The sequence below is a fragment of the Saccoglossus kowalevskii genome, chromosome 15, assembly GCF_978046115.1.
Source record: "Saccoglossus kowalevskii chromosome 15, keSacKowa6.1, whole genome shotgun sequence".
In the NCBI taxonomy this organism is placed as follows: Eukaryota; Metazoa; Hemichordata; class Enteropneusta; family Harrimaniidae; genus Saccoglossus; species Saccoglossus kowalevskii.
Genome location: NC_140655.1, coordinates 24,324,411 through 24,345,962, shown reverse-complemented (window position 1 = coordinate 24,345,962; position 21,552 = coordinate 24,324,411). Strand labels below are relative to the sequence as shown.

The 21,552-nt window shown below is 37.8% G+C and overlaps 1 protein-coding gene across 1 annotated transcript in view; it reads right to left on the bottom strand.

Moving 5' to 3' along the window:
- Positions 1-21,552, bottom strand: part of LOC100366507 (uncharacterized) — a 33,516-nt gene that overhangs the window by 9,791 nt on the left and 2,173 nt on the right. Inside the window, exons 2-5 of the mRNA XM_002734253.3 lie at positions 19,252-19,374; positions 16,776-17,039; positions 15,366-15,420; positions 669-851 (exon numbers count right to left, since the gene is read on the bottom strand). Coding sequence (XP_002734299.3) covers positions 669-851; positions 15,366-15,420; positions 16,776-17,039; positions 19,252-19,374 — 625 coding nt within the window. The remainder of the gene's footprint in view (positions 1-668; positions 852-15,365; positions 15,421-16,775; positions 17,040-19,251; positions 19,375-21,552) is intronic.

The following is a 21,552-nucleotide window of genomic DNA, read 5'->3' as shown; positions in this document are numbered from 1 at the left end:
ATGATTGAAGGTTACGCCCTAGAGTCTTTTTACTGCTTTGTAATTGGTTAGAGTTTTGAAAATGAATAAAGAGAGTTTGAGTTGGTCTTGGGGAGCACAGACGATAGACGCAGTCCTGGGCAGTCGAGTGCAGTCCTGGAGAGACTTGGGGCGACCCTTGACGCAGTCTTGGGCTAGTCTTGGGTCAGCCTTGCGATAGTCTTGGGGATTTTTTCCCCAGGGCGCTGTGTCTTATACAGTGCTCGATTGACCGACTAAGACGAGAGCTGAAACGTATTTCGTTGTGTGTGTCTTATTTGACGGTAAAGTATAAGTGACATTCCCGATCCCGTACCTCAAGGGGACGAGATAGAGAGACGAGACGAGATTTCCCTCTGACATAACATACACATTTCCCACATGTACATGAAACACAAGCTGGGAGTTTCTGCATGTCGGTTTTAACTTAAGCGCTCAACAACAGTGAATGGTAAACCATAGACAGAGGGTCTATGGGTAAACATTGTGAGCGTGTGTAATAAAATGCGTAATTGGTTACACTTGCAATTTCACAAAGTAATCTTAGACATGAATTTCCAGACTGACGCATGGAATAAAAACAAACGATCGCGATTATGTATAAATGACTTCATTGTGTGAAAAGATTGCAGTCTAATGACTTAACGCACCTCTCTGGATGGTTCCCTCACCGTACAATAAGTTACAATTCCAAGAATAATTCCTGGCAATCCTGTCACGGTATATGCCAATCTCCACCCAGCATGCACTGCAAAGACCTTCATTATGAACGCCATACTAAAACCGATATGTACACCCAACATAAATATACTCATCGCCATTGCTCGTAAATTCTGTAACACAAAACAATTTACAATTCTGAATTAGTTCATATTAATTGTAATTTATATATCCAATCATTAATTCTATGATCATTTCTAAGGAGATGCATGTTACGGTGATTTACATAATGTTAGTCAAGACAGTTATGAATCCAAAAATCTTCAAACAAGACACCAAATGTGTACAATCTGTAAACTTGTATTTTTTACAACGACTATATGTATATATGAATATATAATTCATTCATGTCATTTGTATGTATTAATGCACAGAGCGATTGGTCCGTGTTAGTTATATGTATTAATGCACAGAGCGATTGGTCCATGTCAGTTATATGTATTAATGCACAGAGCGATTGGTCCATGTTAGTTATATGTATTAATGCACAGAGCGATTGGTCCATGTTAGTTATATATGTATTAATGCACAGAGCGACTGGTCCATGTTAGTTATATGTATTAATGCCCAGAGCGATTGGTCCATGTTAGTTATATGTATTAATGCACAGAGCGATTGGTCCATGTTAGTTATATATGTATTAATGCACAGAGCGATTGGTCCATGTTAGTTATATATGTATTAATGCACAGAGCGATTGGTCCATGTTAGTTATATGTATTAATGCACAGAGCGACTGGTCCATGTCTGTTATATGTAACAGAGCGATTGGTCCATGTTAGTTATATGTATTAATGCCCAGAGCGATTGGTCCATGTCAGTTATATGTATTAATGCACAGAGCGCTTGGTCCATGTTAGTTATATGTATTAATGCACAGAGCGATTGGTCCATGTTAGTTATATGTATTATACACAGAGCGATTGGTCCATGTTAGTTATATGTATTAATGCACAGAGCGATTGGTCCATGTTAGTTATATGTATTAATGCACAGAGCGATTGGTCCATGTCAGCTATATGTATTAATGCACAGAGCGATTGGTCCATGTTAGTTATATGTATTAATGCCCAGAGCGATTGGTCCATGTCAGTTATATGTATTAATGCACAGAGCGATTGGACCATGTTAGTTATATGTATTAATGCACAGAGCGATTGGTCCATGTTAGTTATATGTATTGATGCACAGAGCGATTGGTCCATGTTAGTTATATGTATTAATGCACAGAGCGATTGGTCCCTGTCAGTTACTGTAAAGGGGGTAATTATTCACTGGGTTTTAATTTGGCTTATTTCGCTGACTGGAAAAATGCGCTAAATTAAAACACAGTGAATATGTAAAATTTAGCATAAAACACATTATCTAAATGATGAAACCGTGAATTTAAAACCCACTGAATATGCCTGAAATAGTAAATCAGTGAAATTTAAACCCAGTGAAAATTAGTCATTTTACAGTATATGTATTAATGCACAGAGCGATTGGTCCATGTTAGTTATATGTATTAATGCACAGAGCGATTGGTCCATGTTAGTTATATGTATTAATGCCCAGAGCGATTGGTCCATGTCAGTTATATGTATTAATGCACAGAGCGATTGTTCCATGTTAGTTATATGTATTAATGCACAGAGCGATTGGTCCATGTTAGTTATATGTATTAATGCACAGAGCGATTGGTCCATGTTAGTTATATGTATTAATGCACAGAGCGATTGGTCCATGTTAGTTATATGTATTAATGCACAGAGCGATTGGACCATGTTAGTTATATGTATTAATGCCCAGAGCGATTGGTTCATGTCAGTTATATGTATTAATGCACCGAGCGATTGGTCCATGTAAGTTATATGTATTAATACACAGAGCGATTGGTCCATGTCTGTTATATGTATTAATGCACCGAGCGATTGGTCCATGTAAGTTATATGTATTAATACACCGAGCGATTGGTCCATGTTCGTTATATGTATTAATGCACAGAGCGATTGGTCCATGTAAGTTATGTGTATTAATGCACCGAGCGATTGGTCCATGTAAGTTATATGTATTAATACACCGAGCGATTGGTCCATGTTAGTTATATGTATTAATGCACTGAGCGATTGGTCCATGTCAGTTATATGTATTAATGCACAGAGCGATTGGTCCATGTAAGTTATATGTATTAATACACAGAGCGATTGGTCCATGTCAGTTATATGTATTAATGCACCGAGCGATTGGTCCATGTAAGTTATATGTATTAATACACCGAGCGATTGGTCCATGTTAGTTATATGTATTAATGCACAGAGCGATTGGTCCATGTAAGTTATGTGTATTAATGCACCGAGCGATTGGTCCATGTAAGTTATATGTATTAATACACCGAGCGATTGGTCCATGTTAGTTACATGTATATGTATTAATGCACAGAGCGATTGGTCCATGTAAGTTATATGTATTAATACACCGAGCGTTTGGTCCATGTTAGTTATATGTATTAATGCACAGAGCGATTGGTCCATGTAAGTTATGTGTATTAATGCACCGAGCGATTGGTCCATGTAAGTTATATGTATTAATACACAGAGCGATTGGTCCATGTTAGTTATATGTATTAATGCACTGAGCGATTGGTCCATGTCAGTTATATGTATTAATGCACAGAGCGATTTTTCCATGTAAGTTATATGTATTAATACACAGAGCGATTGGTCCATGTTAGTTATATGTATTAATGCACAGAGCGATTGGTCCCTGTCAGTTATATGTATTAATGCACAGAGCGATTGGTCCATGTTAGTTATATGTATTAATGCACAGAGCGATTGGTCCATGTTAGTTATATGTATTAATGCCCAGAGCGATTGGTCCATGTCAGTTATATGTATTAATGCACAGAGCGATTGTTCCATGTTAGTTATATGTATTAATGCACAGAGCGATTGGTCCATGTTAGTTATATGTATTAATGCACAGAGCGATTGGTCCATGTTAGTTATATGTATTAATGCACAGAGCGATTGGTCCATGTTAGTTATATGTATTAATGCACAGAGCGACTGGTCCATGTCTGTTATATGTAACAGAGCGATTGGTCCATGTTAGTTATATGTATTAATGCCCAGAGCGATTGGTCCATGTCAGTTATATGTATTAATGCACAGAGCGCTTGGTCCATGTTAGTTATATGTATTAATGCACAGAGCGATTGGTCCATGTTAGTTATATGTATTATACACAGAGCGATTGGTCCATGTTAGTTATATGTATTAATGCACAGAGCGATTGGTCCATGTTAGTTATATGTATTAATGCACAGAGCGATTGGTCCATGTCAGCTATATGTATTAATGCACAGAGCGATTGGTCCATGTTAGTTATATGTATTAATGCCCAGAGCGATTGGTCCATGTCAGTTATATGTATTAATGCACAGAGCGATTGGACCATGTTAGTTATATGTATTAATGCACAGAGCGATTGGTCCATGTTAGTTATATGTATTGATGCACAGAGCGATTGGTCCATGTTAGTTATATGTATTAATGCACAGAGCGATTGGTCCCTGTCAGTTATATGTATTAATGCACAGAGCGATTGGTCCATGTTAGTTATATGTATTAATGCACAGAGCGATTGGTCCATGTTAGTTATATGTATTAATGCCCAGAGCGATTGGTCCATATCAGTTATATGTATTAATGCACAGAGCGATTGTTCCATGTTAGTTATATGTATTAATGCACAGAGCGATTGGTCCATGTTAGTTATATGTATTAATGCACAGAGCGATTGGTCCATGTTAGTTATATGTATTAATGCACAGAGCGATTGGTCCATGTTAGTTATATGTATTAATGCACAGAGCGATTGGACCATGTTAGTTATATGTATTAATGCCCAGAGCGATTGGTTCATGTCAGTTATATGTATTAATGCACCGAGCGATTGGTCCATGTAAGTTATATGTATTAATACACAGAGCGATTGGTCCATGTCAGTTATATGTATTAATGCCCAGAGCGATTGGTTCATGTCAGTTATATGTATTAATGCACCGAGCGATTGGTCCATGTAAGTTATATGTATTAATACACAGAGCGATTGGTCCATGTCAGTTATATGTATTAATGCACCGAGCGATTGGTCCATGTAAGTTATATGTATTAATACACCGAGCGATTGGTCCATGTTAGTTATATGTATTAATGCACAGAGCGATTGGTCCATGTAAGTTATGTGTATTAATGCACCGAGCGATTGGTCCATGTAAGTTATATGTATTAATACACCGAGCGATTGGTCCATGTTAGTTATATGTATTAATGCACAGAGCGATTGGTCCATGTAAGTTATATGTATTAATACACCGAGCGATTGGTCCATGTTAGTTATATGTATTAATGCACAGAGCGATTGGTCCATGTAAGTTATGTGTATTAATGCACCGAGCGATTGGTCCATGTAAGTTATATGTATTAATACACAGAGCGATTGGTCCATGTTAGTTATATGTATTAATGCACTGAGCGATTGGTCCATGTCAGTTATATGTATTAATGCACAGAGCGATTTTTCCATGTAAGTTATATGTATTAATGCACAGAGCGATTGGTCCATGTTAGTTATATGTATTAATGCACAGAGCGATTGGTCCCTGTCAGTTATATGTATTAATGCACAGAGCGATTGGTCCATGTTAGTTATATGTATTAATGCACAGAGCGATTGGTCCATGTTAGTTATATGTATTAATGCCCAGAGCGATTGGTCCATGTCAGTTATATGTATTAATGCACAGAGCGATTGGTCCATGTTAGTTATATGTATTAATGCACAGAGCGATTGGTCCATGTAAGTTATGTGTATTAATGCACAGAGCGATTTTTCCATGTAAGTTATATGTATTAATGCACAGAGCGATTGGTCCATGTTAGTTATATGTATTAATGCACAGAGCGATTGGTCCCTGTCAGTTATATGTATTAAAGCACAGAGCGATTGGTCCATGTTAGTTATATGTATTAATGCACAGAGCGATTGGTCCATGTTAGTTATATGTATTAATGCCCAGAGCGATTGGTCCATGTCAGTTATATGTATTAATGCACAGAGCGATTGTTCCATGTTAGTTATATGTATTAATGCACAGAGCGATTGGTCCATGTTAGTTATATGTATTAATGCACAGAGCGATTGGTCCATGTTAGTTATATGTATTAATGCACAGAGCGATTGGTCCATGTTAGTTATATGTATTAATGCACAGAGCGACTGGTCCATGTCTGTTATATGTAACAGAGCGATTGGTCCATGTTAGTTATATGTATTAATGCCCAGAGCGATTGGTCCATGTCAGTTATATGTATTAATGCACAGAGCGCTTGGTCCATGTTAGTTATATGTATTAATGCACAGAGCGATTGGTCCATGTTAGTTATATGTATTATACACAGAGCGATTGGTCCATGTTAGTTATATGTATTAATGCACAGAGCAATTGGTCCATGTTAGTTATATGTATTAATGCACAGAGCGATTGGTCCATGTCAGCTATATGTATTAATGCACAGAGCGATTGGTCCATGTTAGTTATATGTATTAATGCCCAGAGCGATTGGTCCATGTCAGTTATATGTATTAATGCACAGAGCGATTGGACCATGTTAGTTATATGTATTAATGCACAGAGCGATTGGTCCATGTTAGTTATATGTATTGATGCACAGAGCGATTGGTCCATGTTAGTTATATGTATTAATGCACAGAGCGATTGGTCCCTGTCAGTTATATGTATTAATGCACAGAGCGATTGGTCCATGTTAGTTATATGTATTAATGCACAGAGCGATTGGTCCATGTTAGTTATATGTATTAATGCCCAGAGCGATTGGTCCATGTCAGTTATATGTATTAATGCACAGAGCGATTGTTCCATGTTAGTTATATGTATTAATGCACAGAGCGATTGGTCCATGTTAGTTATATGTATTAATGCACAGAGGGATTGGTCCATGTTAGTTATATGTATTAATGCCCAGAGCGATTGGTCCATGTCAGTTATATGTATTAATGCACAGAGCGATTGTTCCATGTTAGTTATATGTATTAATGCACAGAGCGATTGGTCCATGTTAGTTATATGTATTAATGCACAGAGCGATTGGTCCATGTTAGTTATATGTATTAATGCACAGAGCGATTGGTCCATGTTAGTTATATGTATTAATGCACAGAGCGATTGGACCATGTTAGTTATATGTATTAATGCCCAGAGCGATTGGTTCATGTCAGTTATATGTATTAATGCACCGAGCGATTGGTCCATGTAAGTTATATGTATTAATACACAGAGCGATTGGTCCATGTCAGTTATATGTATTAATGCACCGAGCGATTGGTCCATGTAAGTTATATGTATTAATACACCGAGCGATTGGTCCATGTTAGTTATATGTATTAATGCACAGAGCGATTGGTCCATGTAAGTTATGTGTATTAATGCACCGAGCGATTGGTCCATGTAAGTTATATGTATTAATACACCGAGCGATTGGTCCATGTTAGTTATATGTATTAATGCACAGAGCGATTGGTCCATGTAAGTTATATGTATTAATACACCGAGCGATTGGTCCATGTTAGTTATATGTATTAATGCACAGAGCGATTGGTCCATGTAAGTTATGTGTATTAATGCACCGAGCGATTGGTCCATGTAAGTTATATGTATTAATACACAGAGCGATTGGTCCATGTTAGTTATATGTATTAATGCACTGAGCGATTGGTCCATGTCAGTTATATGTATTAATGCACAGAGCGATTTTTCCATGTAAGTTATATGTATTAATGCACAGAGCGATTGGTCCATGTTAGTTATATGTATTAATGCACAGAGCGATTGGTCCCTGTCAGTTATATGTATTAATGCACAGAGCGATTGGTCCATGTTAGTTATATGTATTAATGCACAGAGCGATTGGTCCATGTTAGTTATATGTATTAATGCCCAGAGCGATTGGTCCATGTCAGTTATATGTATTAATGCACAGAGCGATTGTTCCATGTTAGTTATATGTATTAATGCACAGAGCGATTGGTCCATGTTAGTTATATGTATTAATGCACAGAGCGATTGGTCCATGTTAGTTATATGTATTAATGCACAGAGCGATTGGTCCATGTTAGTTATATGTATTAATGCACAGAGCGATTGGACCATGTTAGTTATATGTATTAATGCCCAGAGCGATTGGTTCATGTCAGTTATATGTAATAATGCACCGAGCGATTGGTCCATGTAAGTTATATGTATTAATACACAGAGCGATTGGTCCATGTCAGTTATATGTATTAATGCACCGAGCGATTGGTCCATGTAAGTTATATGTATTAATACACCGAGCGATTGGTCCATGTTAGTTATATGCATTAATGCACAGAGCGATTGGTCCATGTAAGTTATGTGTATTAATGCACCGAGCGATTGGTCCATGTAAGTTATATGTATTAATACACCGAGCGATTGGTCCATGTTAGTTATATGTATTAATGCACAGAGCGATTGGTCCATGTAAGTTATATGTATTAATACACCGAGCGATTGGTCCATGTTAGTTATATGTATTAATGCACAGAGCGATTGGTCCATGTAAGTTATGTGTATTAATGCACCGAGCGATTGGTCCATGTAAGTTATATGTATTAATACACAGAGCGATTGGTCCATGTTAGTTATATGTATTAATGCACTGAGCGATTGGTCCATGTCAGTTATATGTATTAATGCACAGAGCGATTTTTCCATGTAAGTTATATGTATTAATGCACAGAGCGATTGGTCCATGTAAATTATATGTATTAATACACAGAGCGATTGGTCCATGTTAGTTATATGTATTAATACACAGAGCAATTGGTCCTTGTTAGTTATATGTATTAATGCACAGAGCGATTGGTCCATAAAATATGTATTAATGCACAGAGCGATTGGTCCATAAAATATGTATTAATGCACAGAGCGATTGGTCCATGTTAGTTATATGTATTAATGCACAGAGCGATTGGTCCATGTAAGTTATATGTATTAATACACCAAGCGATTGGTCCATGTTAGTTATATGTATTAATGCACAGAGCGATTGGTCCATGTAAGTTATGTGTATTAATGCACCGAGCGATTGGTCCATGTAAGTTATATGTATTAATACACAGAGCGATTGGTCCATGTTAGTTATATGTATTAATGCACTGAGCGATTGGTCCATGTCAGTTATATGTATTAATGCACAGAGCGATTTTTCCATGTAAGTTATATGTATTAATGCACAGAGCGATTGGTCCATGTAAGTTATATGTATTAATACACAGAGCGATTGGTCCATGTTAGTTATATGTATTAATACACAGAGCAATTGGTCCTTGTTAGTTATATGTATTAATGCACAGAGCGATTGGTCCATAAAATATGTATTAATGCACAGAGCGATTGGTCCCTAAAATATGTATTAATGCACAGAGCGATTGGTCCATGTTAGTTATATGTATTAATGCACAGAGCGATTGGTCCATGTAAGTTATATGTATTAATACACCGAGCGATTGGTCCATGTTAGTTATATGTATTAATGCACAGAGCGATTGGACCATGTTAGTTATATGTATTAATGCACAGAGCGATTGGTCCATATAAGTTATATGTATTAATGCACAGAGCGATTGGTCCATGTTAGTTATATGTATTAATACACCGAGCGATTGGTCCATGTTAGTTATATGTATTAATGCACAGAGCGATTGGTCCATGTAAGTTATATGTATTAATACACCGAGCGATTGGTCCATGTTAGTTATATGTATTAATGCACAGAGCGATTGGACCATGTTAGTTATATGTATTAATGCACAGAGCGATTGGTCCATATAAGTTATATGTATTAATGCACAGAGCGATTGGTCCATGTTAGTTATATGTATTAATGCACAGAGCGATTGGTCCATGTCAGTTATATGTATTAATACACAGAGCGATTGGTCCATGTCAGTTATATGTATTAATGCACAGAGCGATTGGTCCATGTCAGTTATATGTATTAATACACAGAGCGATTGGTCCATGTCAGTTATATGTATTAATGCACAGAGCGATTGGTCCATGTCAGTTATATGTATTATTGCACAGAGCGATTGGTCCATGTCAGTTATATGTATTAATACACAGAGCGATTGGTCCATGTCAGTTATATGTATTAATGCACAGAGCGATTGGTCCATGTTAGTTATATGTATTAATGCACAGAGCGATTGGTCCATGTAAGTTATATGTATTAATACACAGAGCGATTGGTCCATGTTAGTTATATGTATTAATGCACAGAGCGATTGGTCCATGTAAGTTATATGTATTAATACACAGAGCGATTGGTCCATGTCAGTTATATGTATTAATGCACAGAGCGATTGGTCCATGTTAGTTATATGTATTAATGCACAGAGCGATTGGTCCATGTCAGTTATATGTATTAATGCACAGAGCGATTGGTCCATGTTAGTTATATGTATTAATGCACAGAGCGATTGGTCCATGTAAGTTATATGTATTAATGCACAGAGCGATTGGTCCATGTAAGTTATATGTATTAATGCACAGAGCGATTGAGGGATGGTGGTTATATGTATTAATGCACAGAGCGATTGAGGGATGGTGGTTATATGTATTAATGCTCAGAGCGATTGGTCCATGTAAGTTATATGTATTAATGCACAGAGCGATTGAGGGATGGTGGTTATATGTATTAATGCACAGAGCGATTGGTCCATGTTAGTTATATGTATTAATGCACAGAGCGATTGAGGGATGGTGGTTATATGTATTAATGCACAGAGCGATTGAGGGATGGTGGTTATATGTATTAATGCACAGAGCGATTGAGGGATGGTGGTTATATGTATTAATGCACAGAGCGATTGGTCCATGTAAGTTATATGTATTAATGCACAGAGCGATTGAGGGATGGTGGTTATATGTATTAATGCACAGAGCGATTGAGGGATGGTGGTTATATGTATTAATGCACAGAGCGATTGAGGGATGGTGGTTATATGTATTAATGCACAGAGCGATTGAGGGATGGTGGTTATATGTATTAATGCACAGAGCGATTGAGAGATGGTGGTTATATGTATTAATGCACAGAGCGATTGGTCCATGTTAGTTATATGTATTAATGCACAGAGCGATTGGTCCATGTAAGTTATATGTATTAATGCACAGAGCGATTGGTCCATGTAAGTTATATGTATTAATGCACAGAGCGATTGAGGGATGGTGGTTATATGTATTAATGCACAGAGAGATTGAGGGATGGTGGTTATATGTATTAATGCACAGAGCGATTGGTCCATGTAAGTTATATGTATTAATGCACAGAGCGATTGGTCCATGTTAGTTATATGTATTAATGCACAGAGCGATTGGTCCATGTAAGTTATATGTATTAATACACCGAGCGATTGGTCCATGTTAGTTATATGTATTAATGCACAGAGCGATTGGTCCATGTCAGTTATATGTATTAATGCACAGAGCGATTGGTCCATGTCAGTTATATGTATTAATGCACAGAGCGATTGGTCCATGTTAGTTATATGTATTAATGCACAGAGCGATTGGACCATGTTAGTTATATGTATTAATGCACCGAGCGATTGAGGGATGGTGGTTATATGTATTAATACACAGAGCGATTGGTCCATGTTAGTTATATGTATTAATGCACAGAGCGATTGGTCCATGTCAGTTATATGTATTAATGCACAGAGCGATTGGTCCATGTTAGTTATATGTATTAATGCACAGAGCGATTGGTCCATGTCAGTTATATGTATTAATGCACAGAGCGATTGGTCCATGTCAGTTATATGTATTAATGCACAGAGCGATTGGTCCATGTTAGTTATATGTATTAATGCACAGAGCGATTGGTCCATGTTAGTTATATGTATTAATGCCCAGAGCGATTGGTCCATGTCAGTTATATGTATTAATGCCCAGAGCGATTGGTCCATGTCAGTTATATGTATTAATGCACCGAGCGATTGAGGGATGGTGGTTATATGTATTAATACACAGAGCGATTGGTCCATGTTAGTTATATGTATTAATACACAGAGCGATTGGTCCATGTCAGTTATATGTATTAATGCACAGAGCGATTGGTCCATGTTAGTTATATGTATTAATGCACAGAGCGATTGAGGGATGGTGGTTATATGTATTAATGCACAGAGCGATTGAGGGATGGTGGTTATATGTATTAATGCACAGAGCGATTGGTCCATGTAAGTTATATGTATTAATGCACAGAGCGATTGAGGGATGGTGGTTATATGCATTAATGCACAGAGCGATTGAGGGATGGTGGTTATATGTATTAATGCACAGAGCGATTGAGGGATGGTGGTTATATGTATTAATGCACAGAGCGATTGAGGGATGGTGGTTATATGTATTAATGCACAGAGCGATTGAGGGATGGTGGTTATATGTATTAATGCACAGAGCGATTGGTCCATGTTAGTTATATGTATTAATGCACAGAGCGATTGGTCCATGTAAGTTATATGTATTAATGCACAGAGCGATTGGTCCATGTAAGTTATATGTATTAATGCACAGAGCGATTGAGGGATGGTGGTTATATGTATTAATGCACAGAGAGATTGAGGGATGGTGGTTATATGTATTAATGCACAGAGCGATTGGTCCATGTAAGTTATATGTATTAATACACAGAGCGATTGGTCCATGTTAGTTATATGTATTAATGCACAGAGCGATTGGTCCATGTAAGTTATATGTATTAATACATCGAGCGATTGGTCCATGTTAGTTATATGTATTAATGCACAGAGCGATTGGTCCATGTCAGTTATATGTATTAATGCACAGAGCGATTGGTCCATGTCAGTTATATGTATTAATGCACAGAGAGATTGGTCCATGTTAGTTATATGTATTAATGCACAGAGCGATTGGACCATGTTAGTTATATGTATTAATGCACCGAGCGATTGAGGGATGGTGGTTATATGTATTAATACACAGAGCGATTGGTCCATGTTAGTTATATGTATTAATGCACAGAGCGATTGGTCCATGTCAGTTATATGTATTAATGCACAGAGCGATTGGTCCATGTTAGTTATATGTATTAATGCACAGAGCGATTGGTCCATGTCAGTTATATGTATTAATGCACAGAGCGATTGGTCCATGTCAGTTATATGTATTAATGCACAGAGCGATTGGTCCATGTTAGTTATATGTATTAATGCACAGAGCGATTGGTCCATGTTAGTTATATGTATTAATGCCCAGAGCGATTGGTCCATGTCAGTTATATGTAATAATGCCCAGAGCGATTGGTCCATGTCAGTTATATGTATTAATGCACCGAGCGATTGAGGGATGGTGGTTATATGTATTAATACACAGAGCGATTGGTCCATGTTAGTTATATGTATTAATACACAGAGCGATTGGTCCATGTCAGTTATATGTATTAATGCACAGAGCGATTGGTCCATGTTAGTTATATGTATTAATGCACAGAGCGATTGGTCCATGTCAGTTATATGTATTAATGCACAGAGCGATTGGTCCATGTTAGTTATATGTATTAATGCACAGAGCGATTGGTCCATGTAAGTTATATGTATTAATGCACAGAGCGATTGGTCCATGTAAGTTATATGTATTAATGCACAGAGCGATTGAGGGATGGTGGTTATATGTATTAATGCACAGAGCGATTGAGGGATGGTGGTTATATGTATTAATGCACAGAGCGATTGGTCCATGTAAGTTATATGTATTAATGCACAGAGCGATTGAGGGATGGTGGTTATATGTATTAATGCACAGAGCGATTGAGGGATGGTGGTTATATGTATTAATGCACAGAGCGATTGAGGGATGGTGGTTATATGTATTAATGCACAGAGCGATTGAGGGATGGTGGTTATATGTATTAATGCACAGAGCGATTGAGGGATGGTGGTTATATGTATTAATGCACAGAGCGATTGGTCCATGTTAGTTATATGTATTAATGCACAGAGCGATTGGTCCATGTTAGTTATATGTATTAATGCACAGAGCGATTGGTCCATGTTAGTTATATGTATTAATGCCCAGAGCGATTGGTCCACGTAAGTTATATGTATTAATGCACAGAGCGATTGAGGGATGGTGGTTATATGTATTAATGCACAGAGAGATTGAGGGATGGTGGTTGTATGTATTAATGCACAGAGCGATTGGTCCATGTAAGTTATATGTATTAATGCACAGAGCGATTGGTCCATGTTAGTTATATGTATTAATGCACAGAGCGATTGGTCCATGTTAGTTATATGTATTAATGCCCAGAGCGATTGGTCCATGTCAGTTATATGTATTAATGCCCAGAGCGATTGGTCCATGTCAGTTATATGTATTAATGCACCGAGCGATTGAGGGATGGTGGTTATATGTATTAATGCACAGAGCGATTGGTACATGTTAGTTATATGTATTAATGCACAGAGCGATTGAGGGATGGTGGTTATATGTATTAATGCACAGAGCGATTGGTCCATGTTAGTTATATGTATTAATGCCCAGAGTGATTGGTCCATGTCAGTTATATGTATTAATGCACCGAGCGATTGAGGGATGGTGGTTATATGTATTAATGCACAGAGCGATTGGTCCATGTTAGTTATATGTATTAATGCCCAGAGCGATTGGTCCATGTCAGTTATATGTATTAATGCACCGAGCGATTGAGGGATGGTGGTTATATGTATTAATGCACAGAGCGATTGCTCCATGTTAGTTATATGTATTAATGCACAGAGCGATTGAGGGGTGGTGGTTATATGTATTAATGCACAGAGCAATTGGTCCATGTTAGTTATATGTATTAATGCACAGAGCGATTGAGGGATGGTGGTTATATGTATTAATGCACAGAGCGATTGGTCCATGTTAGTTATATGTATTAATGCACAGAGCGATTGAGGGATGGTGGTTATATGTATTAATGCACAGAGCGATTGGTCCATGTTAGTTATATGTATTAATGCACAGAGCGATTGAGGGATGGTGGTTATATGTATTAATGCACAGAGCGATTGGTCCATGTAAGTTATATGTATTAATGCACAGAGCGATTGAGGGATGGTGGTTATATGTATTAATGCACAGAGCGATTGAGGGATGGTGGTTATATGTATTAATGCACAGAGCGATTGAGGGATGTTAGTTATATGTATTAATGCACAGAGCGATTGAGGGGTGGTGGTTATATGTATTAATGCACAGAGCGATTGAGGGATGTTAGTTATATGTATTAATGCACAGAGCGATTGAGGGATGTTAGTTATATTTATTAAGGCACAGAGCGATTGAGGGATGTTAGTTATATGTATTAATGCACAGAGCGATTGAGGGATGTTAGTTATATGTATTAATGCACAGAGCGATTGAGGGATGGTGGTTATATGTATTATTGCATATAGCGACGAATTGTAACCTTGCACAGTGCAGTTGTAAAATAATTATCACAGTATATTATATTAATACTTACAGGTGAGAAATAACTTGAGATGATACTAACTGCAAATGCTGTGAACGACGCCTCACTGTGTGAACAAATTGACATAGACTTAGTCTAATTCTCGCTCGTCAAACATTTTTTCCCGCTGCCCCCGAGCATACTATCATAATGGCAAATATGCATGAACAAATGTCATTAAAGCAATCATCGATTGTTTTAGTACTCGAGAACATGGAATGTGTTTTTGTAATGAAAGGCAGCTGTGCCCGATAATGCATGTACAAGCTATTGGATACTATAATAGTGTATCTTCCGGGGCGGAGCTACGTCACAAGACGTTCCAAGTTGCTAAGACGCGCACCACTGTACAGGTATTTCTATGGGCTCTGTGCGCGCTGCTGTGGAACGCCGGTCGAGCCGGTGAAAATTCGAGAAAACAACACAAACTCAACTTTGAAGTAATCCTGAACAACCAAATTTACTTATGTTACACACATAGGGCTAATCTTGTTACACTGTTCAGGGGGGTCTCAACAACCATCCCAAAGTACCGTTTTCTGCGAGTTTTTGGCCTTTGTTTTCACCGCGAGGGTTGCCAAGCGGTGAAAAACGCCCGGATGTCCGCCCCCGAGGATTGGTAATTCACCACGGCATTACGAGCGTATTTTGGCAACCAACAGACATAGACTGCAGGGTTTTAAGGTGGTGGTTAGTCTCCGAAGAACGACGATATTTGTTTTCTACCAGTTTTCCAATTAGTGTGTACTTTTTACATTCTTTGCTTGAGTTTGGCGGAAGTGATTTTTTTCAAGTTTTTTGTCAGCCGAACGGGAGATTTATTCGAGATTGCATTGGAAAGATACAAAAACAAACAAAAAACACTAGGACTTTACAATGTAAGTATCCCTATGGCAGCATACCCAGCAATATGTGGTACACGAGTTCCTCTTAGCAGTTTATGCAATGGACCGTCGCACTTGTTAGTACCTCCTGTGCGCGTGCGCAGTCACCGATTAGCGAGAATCGGCCGTTCGCACTCGAAGAAAACGGCGTTGGTCGCTGCTGTTGTTATCAATATTACATTTATGTGTTCTTGTTAAAAAAACAATTTATAGGCAATGTTATCGCAGCAGACCGCGAACATGCGTTGATCAGCAAGCGTCATTTGTTTATCTCACAATTGCGTCTCGCCAGACATGTAGGCGTGAATGGCGCTCTCACCGGCCGAACGGCATCAGACCCCACCAGCTCGTTGCGTTGTCACAGGAAGCGCTGTCAATGCAGCGTCAATGCCCACCAGCTGTGTTGGGTTTGGAGCACCGCGGAGGGCGCAACTCACGCGACCTTGTCAAGCTAATTCGCGTGCTGATTGGCAAAAATGTCAACAGAGTACGTCACAGCGTAGCACATAGCAGTAGATCGTTGCGTAATAATACTTACAACATAGCGACCCCCAGTCTGGTGAAGGCCAACTCCCAGAAACTCGTCGCGAACCCTCCTAAAATCAACATAACACTCCATAACATCGCACATGCTGAAATGACGTTTTTACGGTTGTTCTTTTTCCTTTCCAGCATAATGCCTACTGGAACACCGGTGAAACCAAAGATAATGTTGAAAAGAGGGCCAGACAGAAGCTGATAAGCCATTCCAGTGCCAGTGTAATGGTTCCTACAGCTAGTTACGTGAGGCGGATACTGGCATCTAATAACAAACAAAACGAACCCTATATTTAAAGATGTTGAGTAATTATTCTTAAAAAATGTAGTTGTTAAAGCGGGGGAGTCGTCACCTGCGCATGCGTCAGATGGCCATAGCATGTCATTGTTTACAAACAAGCGTCTACCCATGAGCCTTTGCGCTTTAGCGTGTGTTGTTATCGTCGCTTGGGACTCAATTCTCGCCCGCTTTAAACAACAAAGTTGAGGTCGGCTTTAATATTTTAAAGGGCTGTGTTCTTGTTCGAAGTAAATGTAAACAAACAATGTACTAGTTTTTCGCACGAGTTGTGTATGTCGTTATGAGTCCAATATCGAGCAGAACACGGCTTGACGACTACCGTCCTGTTTTGCAGGGGTGGCAACTTTCAGGAGAGATTGGTGACATTTTAATGTGTTCAGCCCTGGTCTCTTGTACATAATTATGTGAAAATTTAAACACTAACAAAGAATTAATAATTAGTGTCCGTGTGTGCACACACTATACTATCCCCCGTTGTATTAGATTTCATGTTCAGTACAAAACTTCAGGCCTGGGTTACTATGAAATACAATCCCGTGTTTAACCAGCGAAAATAATGCATTTACGTCGGTCAGTGTTATTCTATATTTGTCTATTGTCTGAAAATATGAAAATCATTTTCTAACTATTCACTGGGAATGACGGCTGATGTGTTTCGCTGTTGACAGCTGTGCGTGGGTGTCGTCGTAGTCAGGGTTACATTAGTCACGTTGATGACAGTGTTTAGTCCGTCCGTTATGTTGTCCCATTTGTGTGACCCCGATAAAAGTGTCAGTCAAAATGATTTATTGAATTCATCAAGAATTATGTACGCAGCCTGATATTAAGTTACGATTACCAAAACACTCTGTCATATTTCATAAAATAAACCGTACCAAATATGAAATTACGTTCATTTGGCCTAGGATTAGGAAATAACTCGTCTTGGGAAGATACATAATATATATGTAATATGTGGCAACTGTTGCGCTAATATTTTAACAGGGAAGTAGATGAAAGAGTGGTAGTCGTCGCGCCACGCATGCGCGAGATATATGGGTCTCATGTAATTGTAAACAAAGATGGCGACTTTGACTGTTGTGCAGATCAACGAGTACAAACTGGGACGTTATCAAGCTTTAATTGGGTATTTGTTAGGTGATAGGAAAGCATCGAAGGAGTCACCGGCGGTTAAATAGTGCAAGTCGCGCCCAGGTCAAACCTCACACTTGTGATTGGATCGTGGGAAAAGCAATGTGTATAAACACAAATATCGCGCATGCGCAGCGCGACAACCACCGCTATTGAATGTTCAAGCGGCCATGTTGACAAACCAGTGACCGTCGTAGTGAATGCACCACTTGACGTCTATTTACAACAAGGACTGGGCCATGTGGTGAACACTTATTTGGAATTTGCATTTCCTAATGAGGTAGAGTTCAGGAAGACGGTGATACGCTGTCACGTATGGTACACCACAGATCCACAATTAGGTCCATGACCCCGGGGTCCATGAGTACACTGTCCCTTACAGTATAATGAAGACACGCAGACATATTTCCACTAAATACAATATAATAACAGCAACTGTATTCTAAATGTCTAGGTTTCACCTACATATTCGCTGTCAGTTATATTCAACAGTAATTGCAATTGACAAATACGAACATGACCATGGGGGCGCTGTTCTCCAGAACGACATACTAGTATACGCACAGCCAACAATAAACAGAAGAGGCGCAATGTTAACTCGTGGCACTACATTAAACATCAGCGACGATTACTGTTAATGTAAATCAAGTAGCAGTACAATATAATGTATTAGGAAGTAAAATAATGTATTATTCAATACATGTATAATGCAATTAATATGGACAAAAATATATTTTTTAATTGAATTTTGATTTTGTGAACTTTTGAACTATAAATGTTTATTTTGTAGCACACACTCAACAGTGTTCGTTGAATGGAAAAATACTAATATACGCATATGCACTGAAAGTTATTGTACGTACCAAAATAACCAGTGCGCATGCGTGTTTAAATGTCATTGTTTCATCGAAGGAATGCAGGCCATGATAACTCATAGTTTAATTTATTTATCAACAGTAAAAATCGGCATGTTCTCGGCCACATTGCATCTTTAAGATTACTATTATATATATGGCAATGTTGTATCGCGTATAAATATACTCACAAAGTTAAATTCTTTCGACAAACGTCGTGTTTTCTCGGAATACTTCGGTCGATTGAACGGCATTCTATGTCACCGAAACGAATATCATTCGCCATTTGCACATTCGTGGCAATTATAACATACCTATTGGAAAAAATATACATTGGTGTAAATTTGTGAAAATCGTTATATTAGGCGAACCTTTATAAATACTCGTCCCTTCCTATTCACCGATAGATTGTAAGCATTAAAATCATGTGTGCTGTTGAATAGCTGTCATATGGGTAGCAAATGTGGTTGTTTTCTTATTTAAATATCCACGAATAATATGTATTATTGATAATATTATTTTTATTTAACAATGCGTTATCAGAGCGCGCTTTTTTGATATGTGTTAATTGTTTTTTAGGTCATTATAATATATTGAGATTGATCTTTGCTATAAGAGACAAATAAAACATGCCATAAAACAAACAGAACGTTGCTATTTACATTCCATTTTATACCCGAATTGGCGCCATAGTACAGTGACCTCATAGTTTCATTTCATTTTCATTGTAACGTAAAATTCCACAAATTTAAAAATAAAAGAAAATTATGATACTTTTAAACATCAATGGTTTTAACCTCGAAACAATATTCACCTTTACAAATATAAAAGCAAATATAAAGTAATAATTATGTTATTTGCATTTGTCTGTAATTTGTAGTATCTAATATAATATGTTAATAATTATCTTAAATACTATGTTATCTTGGTTAGTTGTTCATTGTCTCATATATATAGTATCCAGTGACATTTTGTAGTGATCTCGGTCATACACGTGTTGTGTCTGGGCAACCGAGTTGCTGCAAAACAATGAAAACCATATGTTACAATACGGTCTCCGAAAAACGATCTGTTCTGAAATTTCAGACAGTTGTGCATTTGTGTATGCGTTCAAGCAACATGTGGCATACACGTATTCTATACATTTGAAGGGACAGACTGTTGTACTCGTTGATCTGCAAAGTCTAAGTCGCCATCTTTGTTTATATGAGACCCATATATCTCCCGCATGATGCCCTTTCATTCACTTGTATGAGTTGCATTATATACATTCTGAGTTAAATACAATCTGTATAATTTATCACTACTTTTCTACACTTATTTTATGTTTATTTTTATTGTGAAATCTGCAAATCGAACTGACTCTCATGTGCAGCACTGCTAATGGCAATCCCAACGTCCAATCATCATGCCTGTTTCAAATAAATCGTCGCGCTGTGTGTATACAGGGCGTACATTATAAGATGTTCCAGACAATACAAGAATATGCGTTTGTCTATAATTCAACTTGAACTTGTTGTGAAATACTGATGCAAACGGATGCATGCTACGCGACCCTATTCTGTCGCTGCGCACGCTCATTAAACGCACCAATGAGGGAAATCGAAACTCGTCTATGTGATGTGGAAGTAACACGTTCACTGATTGGTTGGTTAATTTACTCAACGGCGATATCGATCAAGATTCCCTATTGAAGTTAGTTAGGTGTATGTGAGCGGGTAACAGACAAACAATGACAAAACACTTGTAAAATACAAGAATAATCACCGCTAGAAACTGTATATAATTTTAATAATAAAATAATGTATGCAAATGCGATAGTCGATTTTTTTTCATTTATCAGTTCAACTGTTAATATCTTTAGATGTTACACTGAAGATGGGCCATTACACGAAATGTTTGGTTGTATTGAATAATTACCAATGAGTACGATTATAAACTACCGCTATATCTATATATGACTTACTATTAAACAGTAGTATCTAATATAATTATAGAGGTTGTTGTTCTTTTTTCCAGGGTGATACCAATCGAGTAATTTGTCTGTGAACCGGTCAGTTTACAGCTACAATTACGTCATTGCTGACACAACACCGAAATGTGTTACGTCAACTTGGGTGGGAGCAAGCTTAGATCAAGAGCTCAATTTCTGTGAACACGTTCTTACATTATATAATGTGCAGGCCTTTAGGTTCTACCGTTAGAAATTTTGGTTCAGTGCGGAATATTAGTTTTTGAAGGGCGGTAGTCGTTGCGCCACGCGTGTGCGAGATATATGGGTCTCATATAAACAAAGATGGCGACTTTGGCTGTTATGCAGATCAACGCATACAAACGGGGACGTTACCATGCTTTAATTAGTTATATTTTAGGTGATTGGAAGATATCGAAGGAGTCAACGGCGGTAATTAGTGCAAGACGCGCCCAGATCAAACCTCACACTTGTGATTACCATTAAAAGAGCGCATTGGATTGTGGGAAAATCCATGTTT